This window comes from Pantherophis guttatus, chromosome 5 (assembly GCF_059756535.1).
Source record: "Pantherophis guttatus breed Tessera chromosome 5, ASM5975653v1, whole genome shotgun sequence".
NCBI lineage: Eukaryota > Metazoa > Chordata > Lepidosauria > Squamata > Colubridae > Pantherophis > Pantherophis guttatus.
This window is the reverse complement of record NC_142067.1, coordinates 30,408,914-30,433,692: the sequence shown is the minus strand read 5'-3', so window position 1 is coordinate 30,433,692 and position 24,779 is coordinate 30,408,914. Positions and strand designations below refer to the sequence as shown.

Here is a 24,779-nt window from a genome sequence, read left to right as displayed (position 1 = left end):
AAGAGGATATAAAGGAAGGAATAACTGTTGAGCATCCAGGCTAAAAAGGCTAGAACTTCATTGTTTATATCTGTAAATCTTTAAGTGTGGTTTTTCTTTTTGTTGCTTCAACATTGCTTCAATATGTACAGGATACACACAGTCAAAATAATGTCCCATATTTACAATGGCTGTTTATTTTATTGTTTTCCTTGCCTTTCATCTACTTCTTCCTGTGATACATTTGAGACAATTAAAGTCAAACAAAACTGCAGCAACTTTCAAGGATGATCTGAACAACAGTTGCTTTTGGTTTATTTCTTTGACCTCGTGAGTAATAATTGCAGATTTGTGGATGTAAGGAAGCATGAGTGATTGAGTCTCTGCTCTCATGCACTGTGCTTCCAAATCTGCTTTTTGAGGCACATTTACCAATGAACCTCATAAGACCAACATTGCCTTATAGTTGCATTTACCTAGCTATTTATAAAAGTATCAACGGTACTCATCTGTTCTTAGCCATATTATTGATTTATATTTTTCAAAAGCTATAAGTTCTGAAGTCAGAGATAAAAGGTGATGACTCATTCAAATTTGTGCTAACTAGATAAAGACCTTGAAAATTGCTGAAAAAACCCCAAAGAAGTATAATCCATTACAGATCTCCAAGATAAATCACAGAATGAAATAATGTATTTTAGTCTGACTTGAAGCTTAAATTAGTTGGTCTACCACAATAGTTAAGAAAGTGTTGGACCCCATTCAACAATGAATCATTGCTTCAGGTATTATCTGTCATCAGAATTAGATCTTTTTGAAGAATGTATTCTTGTACACGAAGGCTAATAAGTTAAGGGGTATTTTTATTGAAGGGTAAATTTTCTACAAGTCTCTCTATCCTCCCAGCTGCTAACTATCCCTCAGCTGCCTAATGGTATAGTTGTCTTTCTTGATTATGTTTCCAAGAAAAGACTATTAAAAGACCTTGCTGAGTTAAGAAATAACTTGATTTTTTTATATTCTATTTTTATCAAAGATTAAGAAAAGATAAATTGGAACTCAGAAAATGCATTCATGCATATGTGCTTAAATAGATACATTTTGCACCTGTTTCTCGGCTTGATTATTTTCTTAACAAAAAAGTTAAGTTGAAAAATGTAAACCTATACCAAAAGGCAGCATTTGCTTTATTTTCACTTTTTTTTGTTCACACTTTTCAAAATGCCTACAATTAAGGCTATAGAATTACCTTCATTTCTTTGGCAGTGCAAATAGAAATTTGTATTAATCATTTATACTTGGGAATGATGGAAAGTTAGTCTCAGGACCATGTCAAACATTATATATGTTTTATAAAAATATGTATCTAGCTGTGGTTAAGATTGACTTTCTCTCTCTCTCTCTCTCTCTCTCTGTCTCTCTCTCTCTCTCTCTTTTTTACAAATGGACTATATTCATCTTTTCTCCCAGCTCATGAAAATAACCTTTAGAAAAATTAGATTTTGATCTATGATTTCAACTTCTTTTGAGGTGTCTTGAAAGAGAACTTTTCTGTCCTTATTTCAACTTGCATTTTTTTCTTTATGTTGTCAAATTACTTTTCATCAATAATTAAAACAATAATTGTACTCTGTTAGCTGCTTTCTAATATCAATACTCTATATCTTGATGATGGCTTTCAATCACACTAATTTTAGTTTAAGGCTGGGATGTAATTATGAATAATACCACTTAACAGTATTATTTCCAAATGGAACTGGATTTGTTGCATTGGAAACTAAATTAATTTATACTGAAAATCTAAGCAATACTACTTAGAAGTAAGCCCTGACTTTAAAGAAGATCTTCCTATTTTATTTTATTTTTGGATATGAGAATGGAGTAGAATGCTGTTTTCACTTTCTCTTTTCTTTTGCTTAATTCATTTTAGGATCCAAGATTGTCCTATCTACAGAGCATCCTTTTCACTACAACAGTGAAATTCACTCAGATATTTTCTTTTCGCTTCCATACTTACTGTAAAGAAATAGGCTAGCATTTGTGATTCCCAGTTTGTTGGTAGCGACACAGGTATAGTTGCCATAATGTTCTTCAGTGACATTGGTCACTGTCAGGAAGGACTGGCTCCCTATGCTCCTGATCTCCAGACCATTGGCACTATTTATCCTGAGAATCAAGAAAAGTCAATGGTAAATACAGTAACACTGTGTATTCTTTGTATGTGGTAAGTATGAGGATTTTAAAGTTCAATGCAGACTGCAGACAGATATGGAATGAGAAGGGTACTTTGATACAGACAGAGGATTATATGAGAATGAAAGGGAGAAAACTATGAAAGTTACATAATTTGTTATCTACAAGTTTATTCTTGGCTTTTTAATTATCTTTTTCATTAATTCATAAATAATGTGGTAAGATTTGCATATGCTCTCAGAATGTATACTGAGAGCATATGCACCAAGACAAATTCCTTGTGTGTCCAAGCACACTTGGCCAATAAAATTCTATTCTATTCTATTCTATTCTATTCTATTCTATTCTATTCTATTCTATTCTATTCTATTCTATTCTATTCTATTCTATTCTATTCTATTCTATTCTATTCTATTCTATTCTATTCTATTCTATTCTACATTGCTTTACCCCTCTTCTTTTCCAATCCTTCCCCATAATTGACTATTTTTCTAGCTGACTAGCTATCCTAGTCTTTTTCAGCAAACACACCAAAGAATCTTGTGGCATAAAAAATTAACCATTTTATTGTATCAATACTTCGACACAATTCAGATAGACCTTTGTCATCTAAATCTTGCAAAACTATGCTGCAAACCTTTATTTAGATGCTTAGCACTCCCTTCAAATATGTGTGGGGCTTGTTTTCAAAGCACAACTGATATTATACAGATACCATACCTGTGTTTGTTGCTAACTTGTGGTCATACGGCTAGTGGGTGGAATGTTGAAAGAAAAAAAGAAGATGAGTGATGGAATTTTTGGAAAGTGAGCATTGAGTATAAAGAGAACATTTTTAGGCTAGACATCAGAGACAACAGAAAGAAGATAAATAGCATAATTACCTAGTGTCATCTCTGTACCATTCAAAATCAGGCGTAGGCACAGCAGACGCTGCACACTTAAGTGAAACTGGCCGCCCTGTAGCAGATACATTGCTCTTGGATTCCGTGATAGTTGGCGGGTCTGCAGGAGAGAAAGACTGGCTCATGTCACTGCTATCAATGTGTGCCTAGTTGGAGCCATTCAAATTTGCATATCTTCAGGCTTTGTTATGATTTGTAAGCATCGGAATGTAATAAAATCGATTAATACGGGCAGGAAATAGTGAAGCCAGTAGGAAGAAGGCAGCAATTATGGAACATACATCATTCTCATCACTGAGAATGCCAGCAAACTTAAACAGGAAACAATCTACCAAAATTTGTGCCAGAAAAATAAATTTCAGGGTGGGAGCAATTTGCTCTAAAACTCTTATTTTATGTCCAGTCCTCAGACATACAATAAAATAGTCCCTATCCTTCCATAAGCATTCCTGTAAATGCTTATGGAAGAATGGGGTTATATATGAACATTTATATGAATATAAATATATGAACATTTGTGTTAAATCAGAACCTGGAAGATTCAGATCAAATATCCCTGAGTCATGAATGACTTTAGATCAGTTATTTATCTATCATTGTAACTTATCCGTAAAGCTGTTCTGGTAAATATAAGAGAAAGGTTTTATATTTGATATGAATAAGAATATTGTTTAAATCTAGTAGTCTCTTCACTATCATCATTGAAAGCTTTTTTGTTCCACTGGACCTAATGTAGGAAATAAATCACAAAATGAGCAAATATCTTTATACAGTTCTGAAAGCTAAACAGGATTCAGGAACACCTACATTCCTGAATTCTGCTAAGAAGCCAATTCCCTTACTTTCAGCTGCAATCTTTATATTAGCCATATTCTCAACACTTAAAAAAAGACATTCTGGATGCTTGATCAGATATAATAGATACTGATATATCTACAGAATTAAAGGACAACACATTCAAAAGCTGACATAATCACCCTATTCCTTTCCTGAGAGGTCACTGTAATATTTCAGTCTAAAAATAATATTTAGTGTGTAGAAAGGACAAGAAATAAAAAGTATGTTGTATTATGTGTTCCAGCTACAGCACCTTACATGTCAATCTTAGTTTGGAAATGAGGTACTAAATGGTTCCCATATTGGAAGCCTATGCACACATTTTGTGAATGAAATCCACAAAACCTTGTGGGTGCATTGCATTTCATTAAAAAATATTGTGGGTTGTAATAATAGTAAAGAATATAAAAATGAAAAAGATGAGTGTATGGGAGAAAAAGCAAATCCCATAGTGATTTGTCTTATATAAAATGCTGCTTTTATAGTGGTAGCATATAGATTTGGGTTGTTACTCATTTTATGCAATAAAGGAAAGAATCTTTTATCATATTATCCCAGCATTTCTCTTTGTGAATGCCACTTCTAAAACCACCCACATTTGGATCCTTTTAACTAGAAATGTATGAACAGAGCTCTGTGATCATCTGCTGGTAAAATGTGTATGCTTATTCACTGAGCTATGGCCCTTTCTTACTCCAAACTTAAAGGACCAACTTCTCTAGTGGCTTCTACATAATTAGATCTCATAATTTGCCTCTTGCTACTATATGTTTTAAAATAAGAAAAAAACAACAACTAGAATGAACAAATCAAGGATAAAGCTATCAAACCCAAAATGTAAGAATAAAAGATTGTGCACAACTGATGAAACAAACTATGTCTTCTGTGATTCTCATACTTGAACTCAGTGCAAATTGTCAATTTAAGCCTTCCTCTGCCTACATACTATGATCCCATTCCGACTTCAGGCATAGTTCCCATATTAATTTTGAATTTATACTTTCAACATTTCTGAAATTATATCATGACCTATACTGGTGAATAATAGGATGGACCTGGGTAGAATTGGTCAGAGTAATTTTAGGCAGTAAGAGAAAATTTCAATTAAATCAAAGGTAGCTCCTTGGGAAGAAGAACTAATTTCCAACATTTTTTTCACAGGTTATTAGGATACACAACATCATCATCCTCATAGAAAATCACTAAGTGCTAGATTTGCAATTTGAAGTGTTATGGTAGTGTTGCACATTTTTATTTCTAGCTACTGTTAAATAAAATGTGCAATGACAGCTCAAACAAACAAAGGCCTTTAGTGTGAGCTTAAATGTGTGTATTTCAGTCTATTTTTAATGCAGATTTCTTCTTTTCCAGTGTTATATAAGTTTCAGTTAAATAATAAAGACAACATTTACAACTGGCCTATTTTTGGCCTCATTATCATCCCTAAAACCTGAAAATAAGCAACCGTACTCTATAGAATTTATTGAAATCACACTAGTAGACAGTTGAATAATGTTTATAAAACCTTGCTTTTGCTTTGTGAAAGCAAAAGAGTGAGTATTCAGATATTAGATAAGACTTTGAAGACTTGCTGACTTTTATCCTTCTACTTTCAATATATCTTGAGTAACTCTTGGATTTTAGACAACCTAGCCAGAAGTGGGATTCAAAAAGTTTAGCAACAGGTGCTCTGCCTGGTTGCTGGGTGAGTGTGGCCATGGTGAGCGTGGCCTATTCAGCCTTCTGCACCACGGGGTTTTTACCCTCCCCAAGTTCCAGAGGCTTTCCTCGAGCTTCCAGGAGGGCAAAAATGGCTTTCCCCGGGCTCCGAAGGCCTCCAGAGGCCAGCCAGTCCTTGCAACCAGTTTAGCATCTGGCTTGCCTGAACCGGCCCAAACTGGCTGAATCCCACCCCTGAACCTAGCCCTAATCTGAATGCTCTTGCTTATGTTACTCCCATTGCCATTACTCTCAACCTTCCTGTACTAAATGAGTTAGATTCCAGTTGTACGTCTTTGAATGCAACAAATATTTTCGTAATTGTGATGTTCATTACAGTAGGAATAATTCTTGTACTGAAGTTTCATATATATATGAAAGAAAAACAAATATTGTACCTTTACAGGGAGGATACATGAAATGAGGGTGTGGCTAACTGAGGAGGCCTTATAAGGCCGAAATAGATCTATCTTAGTCTCCCAATGGGCAGCAAAGGGTCTGCTGACTGCCAGAAGAAAAAAAGCCCAGAAACTAGTGAATTGTGATTTCACTGAACTAGGGCTGCATAATATCTTGGTTTACGTAGGTAGAACCTGGCTAAAGATACACACACACACACACACAGACACACACACCTTTATTTACAATGCACAAAGGCCATGAACATTTATTAATTCCTTATTTGTTTTCATATATTCTTTTAAGGCATGATGTTTGATTAACAAGATGAGATCTATCAAGTGGGAAAATAATGAATTGCACTATCCTTCCTTCTTTATTATGATAATATTATGGACCCCTATTATTGTGATTTTAAAACAAAATCCTTATGCTTTCATTTGTCCCACGGTAGAAGGCTAACTATGTTTCCATATAGGATGGATTCTTAAAAAACAGATTTATTGCCCAATTGGAGGTATTTGATACTGTAAGGAAAAAAAAACCATCAACTTCAAAATCTTATTTGTGAACTTCAATCACAAATAAACAGTCATTAGGAGCACAGAAGAAAATTGAACACACATGCGTATACATGTGTGAGCTGTCAGAAGACAGCAATTTCAGCATTTCATATTAAATTACTGAGATACTTTCTGTACCTTGTCTTTCCTCTATAATAAATAGAAGTCATATGTTTGTTATGAAAAAAATCAACTAACATAATAAACAATCCAGAAGAAGTTATTGGAGGAAAGCTACAATATTTTATACTGCAATTTCATTCAGGTTTACATACAGTAGATGCTTCACCCTTTAATTGGTTTTATTCTATTTATTTTTTGTGGGAATATAATTAATTTCTACTTGAAATCCAGTGCAAATGAAATCAAGGTAGAAAGGTAAACTTTTTATGACTGTTATGTTTAGGAGTTTGTTATGTGATTCAGAATACCTATAATAATAAAATAATAATCCTGTTTAAATATATACTGTTTCTTTCCTTTCCTTTTTCCTCACCATTTATTTATTAAAACATTTTAAATAACAACAAAGAGGTGAAAAGAAAAAAAAAGCAAGGAAAAAAGGATACAATAACAGTAAGCAGAGAGTTTACTGTAATAAAAATTAAATGGCAATATCGTATTAATTAATTGATTGTATCGAACTGAGAACATTATATCCTTGAAAATAAAAATCTTTACAAAACTCTGAAAAATATTAATATCACAACTATTTCTTTTTATTCTAAGAAGAAATTAACATATTAATATACAAAAGAAGGAAAAAAGAAAGCATTAGAAAGGTCCCCTTGTACCTGACTTATAGTTACAATCAACATGTTTATGAGTATTTAATATTGTTTCTGATTACAGTCTTTGTACTCTTGTGGGTTTTAATTTTTTAATAAATACGTTTAAAATGATAGCACTGGTAAAAAAAATGTGCAGTTTCTCAGGCAGAAAATATCTATTATATGAATAATCACATATATAAATCCTAATGAATCAAAATAACGTTCAAAACGACAATCTGACTGAAAAGTAAATAAGACCAACGTTACTTTACTTCATAATATCTACAGTGTCCTTTCCTACTTCACAAACTTTTCTTTCTCATGGGACAAACTCAAGTGACAATGATCATATAAAGCCCCTTCCCTCTCCTGGAGATTAAGAGGGGGAAAAACGTTTGGTTCTTTAAGAGCAGAGGATATAATGAAGGAGAGAGCAATATTTTTGATGTCCCCAACAGACGTTAACAGTTTAAATCAAACAGGAAGCAGCTAAATCCAACAAATAAGAACTTTTTTTCAGAAAACTTCTGTTTCTGTAGAAATAGCTAAAATGTCTATCCAGGATTTTTATTTCAATTTTTAGTATTGTGCTAAGCCCTGTGTTCTTTATTTTTCTGCCCTAGTTAGGGAATTGGCCATAATTTTAGCCTTTCTTTATCCTTAAGGCTGTTTTCAAAAGCTGTAAGTTTTTCTTCAGAATCTCTTGTGATGTATAATAATGCAGTGAAACCTCGCCAGTATTTTGTCAGAGATTCTGCCAGAAAGACCACTGTTCGTAACAGAGCAGCCCTCCCTTGGGATTTATCTGAAATTTATCTTTTCCACATCTACTATTTTCATTTTGATATTTAATGTTTAAAGAGGGCTTTACGTGTTTATCTTTTTTTAATTAAGTTTTTGCTTATTTCCTCTGTGATTGGTTTGATCTCCCAAAGGCATGGAGAGAGAAGGCAGAATCCTTTGTTTATATTCCATATAGTCAGCAAGTAGCATTACAGATATAGTTTCTACATTTGTATTTTGATCTTTTAATTACTCAAAATGAACCCTATCTCTCTCACACCAGGATTGAGGGATGTCAATTAAAGATGCTTTCTGAAAGATAACTGATGGCAGCAAGAACTACAAGCTCCCACTCCAAAGTAAGAGAGGACTAGAAGATGCAGAGGTTTCTGGGAAAAGAGCTTTCGAATCACCAGAGGTCCACAGAGGATCACCACAATCTTCTACAATCTACTTCGATGCATTTCAAATGTGCATCAATTTCTATAATCCTCATGAGTAAGCATTTTACATGTTAATTGCTGGCTCTGGTATTTGAAGTTCACTACATCACGAAGGCTCCAGGTTGGAGCAATCTGGAACAAACAACATCATGATTCCTAGTCAGAGTTGATCTTCTTATATTTAGTTCCTACAAACACATTGGCCTTGTTTGTTTTTCCAAAAACTATGAATTCTACTAAGCCTAGTAGGACTATATTGGCCAGAGTATATCTTGAATTCTTTACAGTTAGTTCTCAACACCTCCAGATCGTGTGATCATGTTTTGGGCACCTGGCAACCGGCACACATTATGGCTGTTTGCAGTGTTCCACAGCCACATGACTATGATTTATGACTTTTTGCCAGAAATTGACATTTATTTCTAATTTCTGGCAAAAAAAAAAAAATCTATTGTGGACAATAGATATTCACTTAACAACCATGGTATTTGTTTAATAACCATGGTGTTTGCTTAATAATCATGGTGTTTTGCATAACCACTGCAAAAAAGCTTTTAGGCAAAAAATGCCTAAAATCTGACATGGTCATCTGATGACCCACTCAACAACCAGGATGACTTAACAGCTGTAATTCTAGGCTCAATTATTGCTGCACGTTGAAAACTACCTGTGCCTAGTTTTAGATATCAGACTTTCAGAAAGATTCAAACTGGAACAAATCCAAAGAATGTCATGCGAGTGATCAAGGAACTGTAAATTAAATCTTACAAAAAGATATCACGGAAACTTGGAAAAGGATTACACTGATTTGGTTTACGATAGTGCTCTTCAAGTATCTGAAAGGATTCAGACTAAAAGCCTTATCTTTTGTCATCACAGAGTACTGGACACAGGATAATGGCATAAATGCAAATGTCAGTTGAATGCTATGAAAAACTTTCTAACAGTAAAACAATTTGACAATGGAATCAATTTCTTAGGATGACAGTGAGATGCCCTTTACCAGCTGCCTTCAAGCACAGGCTGGTGATAGATTTTCTGCTTGCAATGCTTTAATTTGTACTTCTGCACTAAATGGAGGGTTGACTTTGGAGACTTAATACTTTTGAAGTCCCTGATTGTGTGACTTCAGCACAAATTACATATGATGAAGTTAAGAGTAAAATGTAGCTTATAGAGCTACTGATACCATGCTTTTCTAATATATAATGTATAAAATTAAGAGATCTAACCCTAACTGAATCTAAGAAGCAGCTTGCATGAAAATAACTTCCGCAGATGCTAGTCTCCCTAATTATCTTTGATCACCACCTGCTGTCTCTTCTTCATTCAGCAGGGTCCCTGATCCTGTAGATTTTTTACAAGGTGCCTTTAGCTGCTGAAGAAAGCACTGAATGGGAAGGTCATCCTCTAGCAGCCCAATCCCCTGATTCAGGCGGATCTCTGGATGTAACACAAAGTGCTTAACAATTTACATCTGCTGTAGCCTTATAAAAAAATAATATATTTTAATCAAACAGATGCATGCATGCATATGCACGTTATAGTTGACTATGACTCAGCTGTGTCACTTTTACATGTAGACTCTGAGTAGTTAGTTAGAAAAAGAGCCTTAGGTTGTTGTATTGCCCCCATAGCTCATCTAATAACTATAATTAATACGGTTTTTGATGCTTTAACCTCCACACTTAGTATTTGGCCAGTTCTGCATCAGCATCTAAGTTTTTACAACACTATCAACTGTTTTCACTTCTTCTATAGCTGAATGCAATTAACTTCAAGTTCAGAAACAAAACAAAGAACCTTCTGCAAGATATATGGTTGAGGATTGACAGTAGATGGTTTCCACTGGTGTGAACTTCCATCTCAGTCCACATGCCAGTTTTCCTTCCTCTCCACCAAAGTCAAGGAAGCATTGTGCAAATTGCAGTATCGCACTGATCTTTTTGGCTAATCAGGAGTGGACTTGTTCAGTAACAGTTCATTTTTTGTTCTTATTGTGAAAACAAACATAAGGAGACAGGGCAGAAATGGGATGAGGTATATATTTCTTAGATATTGATATCTGCACTTTTTTCTTGGTTTTCTGTAGGTATGCAGATTGGATAAGAAACATTGAGCAACAGTATTCAGAAATTAAAAGATGACAGGAATTATTCTGAGCTAAATTGAATGTAAATGGTGTCTATGTAAAAGTATCTTTATCTGGGAATGGGCTTTTACTAGAAATGATCTTGCTAAACTAGTGAATTTGCTACGTTAATTCTCTTTCAAAAATTGTAATTTGATCTTTTTTTTTCCAAAATAGTTTTGTATTTTTAAAATAAGGAAATAATTGGGAAAGAAGCTGGAATAATATATTGGACATTAAGCAATTTCACAGGTTAGCCAGGAATTTAAACTAAGTGTGTAATTTAGGCTCAAGTCTTCTGTTCTTTTGTCATAATATGGGATCATCCTCATGGTCCTCCTACATGACATGAATATGACTCACTACCGTTTTTTCTCCCATGTCCTCAAAGTGTAGCTGAGGCAGGTTAGTTATCCTTATCTTGTTCCATGTTCAAAATAAGGTTTACTTTTTCTCCCCAAATATACATTCAGGCTACTTCACCAATGAAGTGTTTCCTGACATGGTCAGAAATTGGAATTTGTCTAGCTTCTCTTAGTTTAAGCTTAAGTTTAAACTATTACAGGGTCCCGTTTCTTTTGGTGACTGGGAATGGCCTTCCATGGCAGCTTTGGTTTGGGGCTGGTTTCTACAGAAGAATTATCCTATTTATTTCCTGACCAGAGCTTTTCATAGGACTTTTCATGTCTCTCACATATAAACATATGTTTAGCAATCATTTGAACAAGCTGTATTAACCTGTATTTAATTGATAGTCCAGCAAACAGGTTATTGGTACAGAGAAGGGGTATAAAGTGAATCAACTCTACTTAGGTTCCTACTTCATGCAAAAATTTTCTGAGCAACAATATTTGTCAACTGGGCACATGTATCTAAAACTCAGCAGTGAAATCCCCCAGGTTCTATACAGTTTGCCGAACTGGTAGTACCGACGGCAGGAGGCTCCGCCCACCCACCGGGATATCATTACGTCCTGTTTTTTAACCATCTGTGCACGTGAAAAAGTTTCTGCGCATGCACAGAAGAGGCACGCTCCCGTTCCTGAACCAGTAGCAAAGGTAAGTGGATTTCACCACTGCTAATACTCTTTCAAATGGTGAAAAAAGTAAAGCTCTACATTTAGGGAAGAAAAGAAATGCACAGGTACAGTATACGTGGTTCCTTTCTCAATAATAGTAACTGTGAGAAGGATCTTGGAGTCCTAGTGGACAATCATTTAAATATGAGCCAGCAGTGTGCAGCAGCCAACACAGTTCTAGGCTGCATAAATAGAGGGATAGAATCAAGATCACATGAAATGTTAATACCACTTTATAATGCCTTGGTAAGTCCACATTGGAATATTGCATCCAGTTTTGGTCGCTTTGGTGTAAAAAAGATGTGGAGACTCTAGAAAGAGTGCAGAGAAGAGCAACAAAGATGATTAGGGCACCGGAGGCTAAACCATATAAAGAATGGTTGCAAGAACTGGGTATGTCTAGTTTGATATAAAGAAGGACTAGGGGTGACATGATAGCAGTGTTCCAATATCTCAGGGGCTGCCACAAAGAAGAGGGAGTCAAGCTATTCTCCAAAGCACCTGAGGGTAGGACAAGAAGCAGTGCATGGAAACTAATCAAGAAGAGAAGCAACTTAGAACTAAGGAGAACTTTCTTGACAGTTAGAACAATTAATCAGTAGAACAACTTGCCTCCAGAAGTTGTAAATGTTCCAACACTGGAAGTTTTAAAGAAAAGATTGGATAACCATTTGTCTGAAACGGTACAGGGTTTCTTGCCTAAACAGGAGATTGGACTAGAAGACCTTTAAGATTCGTTCCAACTTTTTTATTCTATTCTATTCTAAATAGTGCTAGAACTGTGTTTAGAAACATTCTGACAAGTTACAGCACTGAGCACCAATGCCAGCAACTTATTATACAGGCAGTTTAATAGGTAGCCAAACTTGCATTGTAAAAATCTTGCTATATTCTGTCCCAGCCCTTGATAGATAAAAGTTGAAAAAAAATCCACCAATAATTCTGTATGATACTTTGTGAGAAGAGAAACAAAAGCAAGACAATCCACCAATCCTATTAATCTCTTTTCTTAACTTCACTTGTAATTGATATGTATGGCTTTACTGTTGTTTCAGAATAGAGACTGACGGTGGATGGAATAAATTTTTGTCCACATTTCTTTTTTGCTGGTATGAGTTCTATGTTTAACATTTTAACAGAACATTCTGAAAAAGCCCCATTTTGTATTACTTGGGCAAATCAAATTTATATAGCTGTCTTTCTCTCAGATCTGACAAAGTGTAACCAACCATTGCAAGAAAAAGAACGTTTGCTGTTGTGATTGTTTTAAATTAGCTAACTAAACTAGCCAATTACCACATAAAAGGTGGTATAAGGTCATATGTCTCTCTGAGTTCTTAAATCCATAAGGTTTATATTTAAATAATTCTCCAAGGCCCAAAATAGTAATTTCTTTTTATGAAAATACAAATATATTATAAATTACAAGAAGCAAAAATGAGACTGAAAGATTCTAAATGCACAGACAATTCACAGACACAAATTTCTAAATTAGGGATTTAAAGTAATTTCTGAACAGATTTATCTAAGCCACGTTCAAACAAAGAAAAAGCTGTCTATTTTGGATAGCTAAAGAGGTTACGAGTTCCATATTTATACACTGCTCAAAAAAATAAAGGGAACACAAGCAGAAGACATCCGAGAGCTGAATGAATGAAATAGCCTTATGAAATACTTCGTTCGTTACATACAGTAGTTTTGTGTTCCCTTTAGTTGTTTGATCAGTGTATAAACTACTGTATGTAAAGAACAAAGTATTTCATAAGGCTATTTCATTCATTCAGATCTCGGATGTCTTCTGCTTGTGTTCCCTTTATTTTTTTGAGCAGTATATTTTCCTAATCTAGCATTTACTAGATAATTTATACCTTATTTCGGATAGACATTTATAAGCAGATTCCTTGAGAAACACTATCTTTTCTTTAAAGATTTTTTTTTAAAAAAAACTCCTAACTTAAATATCATCAAGGTACATATTTTGGGGTAGGTTTAACATGTACACTGATATTCCCAGTTTGGGCTTTTCTTTAATAACTTTTTTCTCATTTTGAAAAGTTTTGCTTAAAAGTTAGCACAGAATGTATGACCATGAGTGCTCTTTATTTTATGGTTTTTACTTGCTCTGCGTTTAATTCATATGGTGTTCATCGATTTACAGGAGGGAATTTCACATTGCTTTCACTTAGATTCGCTTGAGGGTCTTTTTTTCAGATTTTTTTTTTTTTTTGCTTCATTGGCTAAAAACTTTTTTTAAAAAGAGATTTTCCATATTTGGTTCACTAATACTCCCAATTGGACTTTGCAGGTGTTGTTTCCTCTGTCATAAGAGGTTTTCATTGATTGTCATCACTATAATACACAAAGTTCAACTTTCCTTTTTTAAAAAATTATATCTGATTTGGTGGAAATAAAAATACTCACAATTCACAGTGACTCGGACTTGCTTCACATCTGCTGTGGAAACCTCATTTGCAGCTTTGCACTCATATTTGCCTGACTGCTCTCGTGTTATTCCCAGGATCTCCAGGAACTCTTCTTCACCTTCAAATTCTCTGCCTGTGAAAAGAGAAAAAAAGCTGAACTTAATAGTCTTCAGTGTATAAAAAGAACTATAAAAGGAGATCAGTGAAAGCCAATCCAAAATGCAGAAACAAATTATGCTGTTTTGTAATTGTTTATTTCTGTAGCCTTTTTGATGTGTTGAACTTAATTAGTAGGTATTCTAATTTAAGAAAAAAAAAGTTATCAGATAAAATCACCCAAACTTATTATCAGATCCTACTCTGTGCATTGAGATTTTTTTTCAGAGACAATTGGCCTTTCTACATGCTTACAAATACCCTTCAGATTTTAAATACTAACAAGCAACAAGATGATGATTCTGTATTACACAGAGAAACCAAATTATGTAGCATATCCCAATGCCAACTTGGCCCTGACCTCAGATCTAATGTAACAATGTTATTATTGTAGGACATAATAATGTCACCAACAGAATTAGTGGAAGATATACTTGCTTATCGTCCTATATGCTTATGGCATTAGTTGTCTGCAATGCCCCTAACATTGCAGTAGAATTTGTGTTAGTTTCTACTAAGGCTTGCTTGAGATTCTGACCTAAAGTTTTGGCTAAAATTGGCCTTAGGGAATGATATCTGGCCTCCTTAATTATTGAGAGCAATTCTACAACTTCTCCTAGAAGTTAGTAATGGATGGAAACTTCAAATGTCATGGCCTCTCTGCCCATTATTTAATTTTATCAGATTTTAAAAGAACCAATTTGGAACTAAAACAATATATTTTTGACCTTAAGAAGAAATGGAGAATTTTTCTCTCCTTATTATAAAAGTTGCTTGCTTAGAAGAACTTCATTCATGCTAAGCGTCTTACATATAAATTCTCCATTCTGAACATAAAGCCTTTTTTCTAGCTGGACAAAATGCTCTATCTTCCATAATGCTAGAAGGGAAATGCGAGAGAGGCAATATCTCCTTAAAAGATAATGTCTCTCCATGTCTATAGTGGCAACTGAATTAATTTCCCATGTCCTACCTGTCAGGTACAAAAGATCACACATGAAGGTCCAATTAAACTGATTTATTGTTAATAATGCTTATGCACAAGAATCTTCCCAAGTAGTGGTTAACACCTGCCTGGGATTAGATAAAGTCCAATGGAATTTAAGGGAGATTGGATTTAGTTGTTTATGACTACATAGGGATTCAAGGCTGATCCCTATTCTAACTATGCCCCCAGATTCTGCAACTTCTCCTACTCTATCCAAGCCTAAATCCTTGACTTATTCATGTCTCTCTTAGTTAACCATTTATGTAGTTCTGATAAAGAAAATACAATATTTCTACCTGAAAACGGTTAAACTGAAAAGTCAGGAGGAGCTGCTACAGTTTCATATAGCAGTTGATGTAATGGTTTTGGAATAGCTTTTTAAATAATCACCCTCATTGTTTGTTTGGAGCATTGGTCTCTGATCAGACATATATTTATTAATGATGTTTGTTTTAAAAGTATGTATACTACAGGCTACTGTATGGGGCATCAACTCTGCAGTCACTTGAGAAATTTGATAGCTGAATTCTTATAGGAAATAACCTAAACCATTTCTCTCAGAATACTAAGCAGATATGAACTTATCTCTCCATGGGATTTTATCCTTCTGTGAGTATTATGATGAGTTCTTGGTAATTTAATGTGCATTTAAATTACCTAATGAGCTCAGGAGTTCAAAAGGAGGACAAAAATAATCACTGAAGTTTGGAATAAGCTTGTGATACAAATTCAGAGGGATATCTAGCTTAATATGTAACATGAGATAGATAGAGGACTATCTATTATCTAAAACCACTTTCCTATTGTCAGTGGACAGTCACTGCAGTCCCCTCTGGAAATGTTACACTTGACATAAGATTGCTTTTATTTAATTATTCTGTTCTAAATAATAAAGGAATACACCTAGTAAGTGGTGCAGTTATATCAGGCCCTGGCGTATGCCTTATTTTTACACCTACTTTTGTGAAACAAAATACTCAGGTATTAGAGAAGTATTAAATATGCAACTTAATTGATGTTATGAGAAAACTCATATTGATCAATATAGACTATATGTTTGAAATATTTGTTCATCTTTAGACAACCTTGCCCTCCAATCTCTGGAAGATACAGTATGAGTAACTTAGAATAATAGAATAACAGAATAATAGAGTTGGAAGGGACCTTGGAGGTTTTCTAGTTCAATCCTATTGGACTATTCCAACTAGGAATGGATAAAACAGGAATGTCTTCAAAATTTCTATTTCATATCCTTTTACAGCACTGAAAATTGTCATCTTATGGGACCCCGTAAGCGTGCTTTCTCTCTTGCCATTATGATTTCTGTAACAGCTTCTTCTTGAGGTCTATAATAATTCTCTTCCAGTAAGTCCTGGGTTGTGGAATTTTGTGAACCCACTAGAATGCTAGGACTGTTTTAATTGTTGTATTCTCTGTATGACTATTATCTACTTCTATTTCATTTCTCTTCTAAAAGTAGTCTTGTTAATGATTATTCGTTTGGCAGTTGTTCAAAGTTATGACATTGCTGAATGAGGAAACTCATGGCTGCTCCTCAAGTTTTGGCCATTACAGCATCCCTGCAGTGATTGCAGTTTAGTTGCTTGGCAACCAGCTCACCATTACAACAGTCACAGAGTCCTGTGGTCATGTGATCACCATTTGTAACCTTCACTGCTGGCTTTCAACAAGTAAAGTTAATGGGTAGCTGGCAGGAGGTCGCAAATAACAATCACATGACATTGCTCTTAAAAACCACATGGGATTTGCTTAACCACCCCAACTGGAACTGCCAGAACTGCCATTGTAAGTTAGTGTGGTCACATGACATTGGGCATTATGCCCATGTTGCTTAGTGACAGTCCCAATTACCATCATTAACTGAGGTCAACCTGTAGTATGGTTTTAACTTTTCCTAGATACTGCCTTGAGCCATTTGAGCACCAGGCAGCCTTACAAATTCGGTTAAAAGTAAAAGTGAAGGTGAAGGTCTGTCTGCGGGTTTTACTCCACTAGTTGTGACTGACTTTAGGGGGCAGGCTCATCTCCATTTCTTAAGCTAAGAGCCAAGTTTTTCTGGAGATATTCTGCAATCATGTAGCCAGCATGACATCACACCACAGCACAGATTGTATGGCAAAGCATGGAATGGTGTTGCCTTCCTGAATGTTTACAAAGGTTAAAAGTCTATATCTAGACAGGTTGAGCCCCGACTGCAATGAGACGGGTGAGCTCCTGTTATTTGTCCTAGCTCCTGCCAACCTAGCAGTTTGAAAGCATGTAAATACAAATTCAGAGATATTTGCAATATAATCCCGACGATGTCTGTTACAGAATGATTTTCCATTAAATTTAATGCTTCATTCTTAGAGTTTTCAGATTCAATCCCTGCATTCTTATAATAAGACCAAAGAAATTTAGCTCAAATCCTGGGCAACTACTGCAAGTCACTGTTGATAGCACCAGTCAAGCCTTGAATAAAAGTATCCTTATCCATAACCATGAGTTCCAAAGCACGATACACATTTATTTTAAAAATCACTCTGGTGATAAAAAAATAATCATTATTACAATTATCATTACCATCTCAATACTACTGAGCATTTCAGTTTGCGTCTCTTTCAGAAATGCAATGCTATTTGCCGAAAACTGACAATGTGAATCTTGCTAGTCCAATTTAATCATCTAAGAATGTTCTAAGGCTAGCTTTGAGTAAAATGAAATGAATAGTAAGAAGAAGAGAGTCTATTGGGAGGTATTAAATTGTCAGACTTAAACAATAAAAAATGAACACCAGGAGACTGGTTAGTTACTATCCATTTTATTACAATAAATGAAACTAGAGGAAGGTGGCCATTTGGGGTGATTTTAGGAAAAATCCTCTGGATTTTAAGTGTTTTTATAATTAAATGGGGATTATAACATGTTTATTGACATTTTTAACTGTGGTACCTTGAGATAGTTCCCTTTGGGTGGGTTTCAAATGATCTTTGTAGATCAGCTTAATATATTCCAAGTGATTAGACTTTCTATGCCACTTTTCTAAGGCAAATACATTTGACCTTTACCAAACTGACCTTTTCTCAGTGACATCATATAAATCTTGGTTATATACCACTTTCTTAGTGTTCTTTACCTTAGGGAATAATATGCCCTTCAGAGAATCCTTGGTTGTTAGTTATCACAGCCTCCCTTAGGTGATACCATGCCAGGCTATAGCCATACCACATCCCTCTTCTCATTAATTTCATGAGGCATCAGATTAATTCTAAAAAGCTTTTGACTAATAATCAATTCAGGCAACCTGCCATGCAGTCCTTTACTAAATTACTCCATAGTTACTGCAGTTGCTGGCAGGTTCTTTATCTTCCAACATAATGTAGGAAATATTATTTTCCTGGTCATTGTAAGATCTCATCTTCCATGGAGTTCTGTGATGATGATGATGAAATTTGACTTAAGCCAGCACTTTACGAAAACTCAGCATCAAATGTAGGCCAAATATTTTGATCCTGCTATGTTTGATGTTAGTGTATAACTCAATTTTTCTTGGAATCTATGGGGGAAAAAATTAAAGGTTCCACTGTATAGATGCAAGGACAAAAAGTTCAGTTTTTGAATAACTTTTCATATCTTATGGCTGTTTTTTTTATCTGCACCTTCTAAAATGGATAGCAGTAGAAGCATAAATAAATAAATAAATAAACAAATAAATAAATAATTTTATTTCTATACCGCCCTTCTCCCAAAGGACTCAGGGCGGTGTACAGCCTATTAAAAGCACAAAGACAGACATCAGTTAAAAATAAGTAAAATTATTAAATAATTTCGGCTCAGATTTAAAACCCCAAAAATTTAAAACACCCAATTTAAAATCATTACATTGATAGGCTGGCTTGGCGGAACAGCAGAGTCTTGAGGGCACAGCAAAATACACGGAGGTCGGAGATCTTACACATTTCCGGGGGCAGTTCATTCCACAGGGCAGGGGCTCCCACAGAGAAGGCCCTCCCCCTGGGTGTCGCCAGCCGACATAACTTGGCTGATGGCACCCTGAGGAGACCCTCTCTGTGGGAGCGAACTGGCTGGTGGGAGGCTGTTGGTGGCAGAAGTCGGTCTCGAAGGTACCCGGGTCCTATGCCATGGAGAGCTTTAAAGGTGGTAACCAACACCTTGAATCGCACCCGATTCATGCAGGATAAGTAACTTTTTAAACAAGCATGCAACTCAAGTCTAAAAGTCTCTATACTGAATGACATACTTAACTTCAGAGAATGATTTGCTGATTTTGTATGTCTCAGTTGCATGCTTTGTATACTGAGCTTTCCACAGATTTACTATCCATTCTGTTAGCAAAGGCATATGGTATCTAAAGAAAAACTTCTGGCTTTTCCCAAAAATCATATGTTGGGAAATATTACTTCTGAATGTGAATTACAATGTTTAGTCAAAGAATTTAAGACTTGTCCCATTAAAATTACCATTGACATCTTTGGAAATAAAAATATTTGCTTTGGAAATAAAAATATTTGCTATTATACAAAGCACAGATCACTTTTTTACATGTACTTTTGGGCACACTGGGAATTATAGTACTTCTGCAACATCTGACAATATACTGTAGCTTAATATTTTATATTGATAAATGCAATTCAAAAATCACTGTCAAACACAGTCTAAAGATGTAAGTTGTTAATGTACAGTGGCAGGCATTCTTTCATTTTCAATAGTGAATCACCTAATAGATGGTCTACAGTATAGGTCTTTCTATAATGTTTGGCAGAACATTTTAATATATTTTTGAAAGCATTATAATCTTTCTATTACTAATTATGACATAGTTCAGAAATCAATGACATGAAGAAACTACTCCAGAAGGACCTGTGAAATGAATGTCAGCCTCAGAAGATACACAGCCAAGAATCACACAACATTGATCAGGCAACACCTCAGTAGCTAAAAAAGTCAGATGATGAGGTAAGGCCTTCTAGCCTATGCATTGGTGAGTAGAGAGGAGAACTGAGCGGAACCTTCTATGAGGTTCCTTGCCAAGTAAGGGAATAAATATCATGATTAGAGACAGCTGGCTGCAGAGATGTTTAACAGGCAGCTCTGACCCATGACCCTGATTAGAAGCAACTGTCAGATCCCTTGTGCTTATAATAGATTCTGTTTCTGAAATTCTGGCCTGGATCTTGAAACTCTGGAATGGATTTGGATTATTCTAGTCCATGCTTCTGTTAAAGAAAAATCCATTCAGGCAAGCTTCTTTCAGAGAGACTCTGTTTAGACTTACATTTTTTGTTTGGTCTTATTCTTTGGCCTTGAATAAACTGCAAGGCCCCCAGCAACTGTATGAGAGAGTATTTAAGTGGAACCAGAAGCAGGAGAGTGTAGAATAACTAGCAAAGACCTCTCTATACAAATGTTCTTCAACTGCAGATTGTGTTGCTGGAAACATGTAAATCTGTGTTAATTGTGGTTGCAATTATGTATGCTCAATATCATCATGGGTTTTCATAACTATGACTCTCTTTGGGAGTCTGATCTTTCAAGATTATTCATAGTTTTATCATCAAAAGAATCTCCTAAATCTAAATTAAAGAAAGGATTTTTGCCAGAGAAGCAATTGAGGGATATTAAGAGATCTGTAACAGGTAGAGGCATCTATTTTATATTCATTTCAGTTCTTTCCTTTTGTGTATAAAATTGTACATTGTTTCTGTTTGCGAGACATCCGCTGACCTTGCCCTCTCTCATATACAAACACAATACCTATTAAGAAGACTAAATGTAAGGTTTCTTTTCTCTGTCATGCAAAATATTCTCAAAATATTCTATCTTTCATTTAAAAATACCTCACTGAAAGATAATGATGCTTTACTTCAACATTTGCTAATTTGGATTTTATTTTAATAATGAAAAGCAGGAAGTTTAAAAATAAACCAACCATAACAATCCCCTTTCACATAGATGTTTTCACAAAATATTCTGCATATAATTGCAAACACATTATACCTGTGTGGATTTTTTTACTCAATTTCTTCTCCACACTTGTGGACAAATATCTACATCTACCTAACTATCTGTATTGTAAACTTTCTTGTTGTTGTTTTCCTGTCTTTTGAACTAATATAACATTAAAAATTATTCCTATTATGTTGATTTTCTTCAAATCCACTAGGTGTAAATATTATCAGTTAGGTAAAAATATCACCAATCAAAAGATGCTATTTGAGTTTTCCTGTGTAATTTTAGTGTATTTTGGAAAGGGAACTTACACTTGAGAAATTAAAGATATAACAGCATTGGTGCTTTCATTTGATTACCCTTTCTTCAAATTTTAAATTGCTTTCTAAAATAACACTAAAATATAATGTCTTAAATTTGGCTAGACACAAGGTGGATCTTACTCATTTATATTAGTCATTTGTTCAAGGTAAAATTTCCCGTGGAAGCTTCCTAAAAGGTTAATTCTTCCTGGTAGCGTGGCAAATTTGGATTTCACATGTCCAGATTTAAGATGTTGATATAACCTGGACCATTTGGCAAAAAAATTGCAGAAGAATGTCTTGTTCGATAAAGACCCACCACACAATGTGCAAAGAATTTGAGGGTCCTGATCAGAGCTGGAAAAGAGTTGGTTTATTTCAGGAGCAAGTAATCCACTCTTGAAAGGTAGCTACAAATGGGGTACAGAAATCATATATTTTTTTATAGAAAAGGTGATCTTTTATGGAAGCATGATGTTTGAGTGTTTACATGTCATATTTATTCTGGTGAGTGGGTAGTTGGGCTGAGCACCAAGTTTAATTAACTCTATTTGTGTTTATAGAGCTTCTTTGATGTGTGGATTAAATCTGGGTAACTGATTTGGGAGTTCAAGGAAGTTTGAGTAAAAGTCTTTTCCCTGTTTGCTGTTTTGACTTGATTTACTTTAGTTTTGGCTTGGCTATCAATTGTCTAGTGAAGGCGCGATTTCAGTGATCTTGTTTACTTACAACATTTTTTTCTAGTGTCAGTCAATTGTGGAATCTGTTAATAGTTAAAGGAAGTTTATTTATTTATTTATTTATGTAATTTATATGCTGCCCTTCTCCCAAAGGACTCAGGATGGCTTACAAGAAGGAGACAAAAAAAATTACATAAACATCAAAGTCAATTTAAAATTAGTTAAAATTAATTAAAAATTTAATTAAATTTATTAAAAATCACCCCTACGGATTCAGCCCCTTTGGTGAAAAAGCCATGTCTTCAATTCGCGACGGAAGGAGAGGAGGTCAGGGGCTGTCCTGAGGCCGGTGGGCAGCCCATTCCAGAGGGTCGGTGCTCCCACAGAGAATACTCTCCCCCTGGGGGCTGCCAGCCAACATTGTCTGACTGACGGCACTCTGAGGAGGCCTGCTATGTGTGAGTGCACCGGACGATGGGAGGATGGCAGGAGATGATCCTGCAGGTACCCCAGGCCTAAGCTATGTAGGGCTTTATAGGTGAGCACCAGCACCTTGAAATGAACCTGAAGAACCACCGGTAGTCAGTGCAGCTCGTGCAGGAGAGGTGTCACACGGGAGTACCGAGAAGCCGCCGTAACAACCTGCGCAGCCACATTCTGGACTAACTGTAGCCTTCGGGTGCATCCCAAGGGCAGCCCCATGTAGAGGGCATTACAGTAGTCCAACCGAGACGTAACAACGGCATGAGTGACCGTGGCAAGGGCATCCCAATCTAGGAAAGGCGCAACTAGCACACCAGGCGTACCTGTGCAAAGGCCCTCCTGGTCACGGCCGTCAAATGATCTTCTAAAGATAGCTGTGAATAGAGGAGGACTCCCAGATTGCGGACCCTTTCTGAGGGAGTAAGGACCTCCCCTCCCATCACAAGTGACGGGGCCACTAGATCACAAGATGCTGGTATCCACAGCCACTCAGTCTTGGATGGGTTGAGTCTGAGTCTGTTTCTTTCCATCCAGGCCCATACCGCTTCCAGGCAGCGGAACATCACAGAAAGGGTATCCCCAGGGTGATCCGGGGTGGAGATATAAAGCTGAGCGTCATCAGCATATTGGTGGTACCTCACCCCGAATGATCTCACCCAGCTTCATATAGATGTTAAAGAGCAGAGGGGAGAGAACCGACCCCTGAGGCACCCACATGTGAGGGGCCTCGGGGTGGATCTCTCTCCCCCTGTCCATACAAACTGTGAGCAGCCCGAGAGGTAGGAGGAGAACCACCGTAAGACGGTGCCTCCTACCCTCAACCCCCCAAGTTGCTGCAGTAGGATACCATGGTCGATGGTATCAAAAGCCACTGAGAGGTCAAGAAGGACCAGGATGGAGGAGCAACCCCCATCCCTGGCCCGCCAGAGATCATTCACTAGGGTGACCAATGCCGTTTCTGTGCTGTAACTGCACCCGAAGCCCAATTGGTATGGGTCTAGGAAGTCAGTTTCCTCCAGGAACTGCGGGAGCTGCTGTGCCACCACAGACTCAACAACCTTCGCTATAAAGCGAAGTTTGGAGACTGGACGGTAGTTGTTAAGGGAGTCTGGATCAAGGGTGGGCTTCTTGAGGAGGGGACGAACCACCGCCTCTTTAAGTGTGGCGGGGAAGACCCCTTCCCTCAGAGAAGCATTGACAACCACTTGGATCCAGCCTCCAGTCACCTCTCTGGCTGCAGAAACAAGGGAAGGACAAGGGTCCAATAAACATGTGGAGGCACCCAGTCGACACATGATCCTATCCACTTCATCCATCGAAACAGGCTCAAACCCAACCCAGATGTTACCATCAGGACAGGCCCCTGTCACCTTGCCAGACTCTGCCCAGTCAGAGTCTAACCCAGTCCAAATCTGAGCGATTTTATCTTGCAGAAACTGTACAAAATCCTCAGCTCTGCCCTGCAAGGGGTCCTCTCTCGCTCCATGATTGAGAAGAGAACGGGTCACTCTAAACAGAGTGGCAAGGCGGTTTTCTGCAGATGCAATGAGAGCGGCAAAATATTGGTGTTTTGCCGCTTCCATTGCCACAAGATAAGACCTAATATGGGTTCTTAACTGTGTTCGGTCAGACAGTATAAGGAATAAAATATATTTTGATATAAAACTTTCCACAACCGCATATTAAATGTGTGTGAAAAAAATGTGGACATCCAAATCATTAAGTTTAGGATACGTAATTCCTTATACATTCTGAAGTTCTATATTACAGTAGGATATAAATATATAATGTTTTAGTTGAGCTGAGCTCATTTCTCAGTGACCCACCACACATGCATGTAGGTTTCTTGGCAGCAATACAAAAATGTATTGATATCCATAAGATGTAGTTTTAAAAAATCAATATGGTAGCCACAAAGGTACTATTGAAGCTCTAACAATGACACATTTGATAATAACATACTCCGTAACGTAT

General features: G+C 36.2%; 1 protein-coding gene across 2 annotated transcripts in view; it reads right to left on the bottom strand.

Annotated features, from left to right (window-relative positions):
• The window catches only part of LSAMP (limbic system associated membrane protein), a 609,585-nt gene that overhangs the window by 34,326 nt on the left and 550,480 nt on the right, over positions 1-24,779 (bottom strand). For both annotated transcript variants that reach the window (XM_034411614.3, XM_087894797.1), the window contains 3 exons: positions 14,225-14,359; positions 3,057-3,177; positions 1,997-2,145 (listed from right to left, as the gene is read on the bottom strand). In XM_034411614.3, coding sequence (XP_034267505.2) covers positions 1,997-2,145; positions 3,057-3,177; positions 14,225-14,359 — 405 coding nt within the window. The remainder of the gene's footprint in view (positions 1-1,996; positions 2,146-3,056; positions 3,178-14,224; positions 14,360-24,779) is intronic.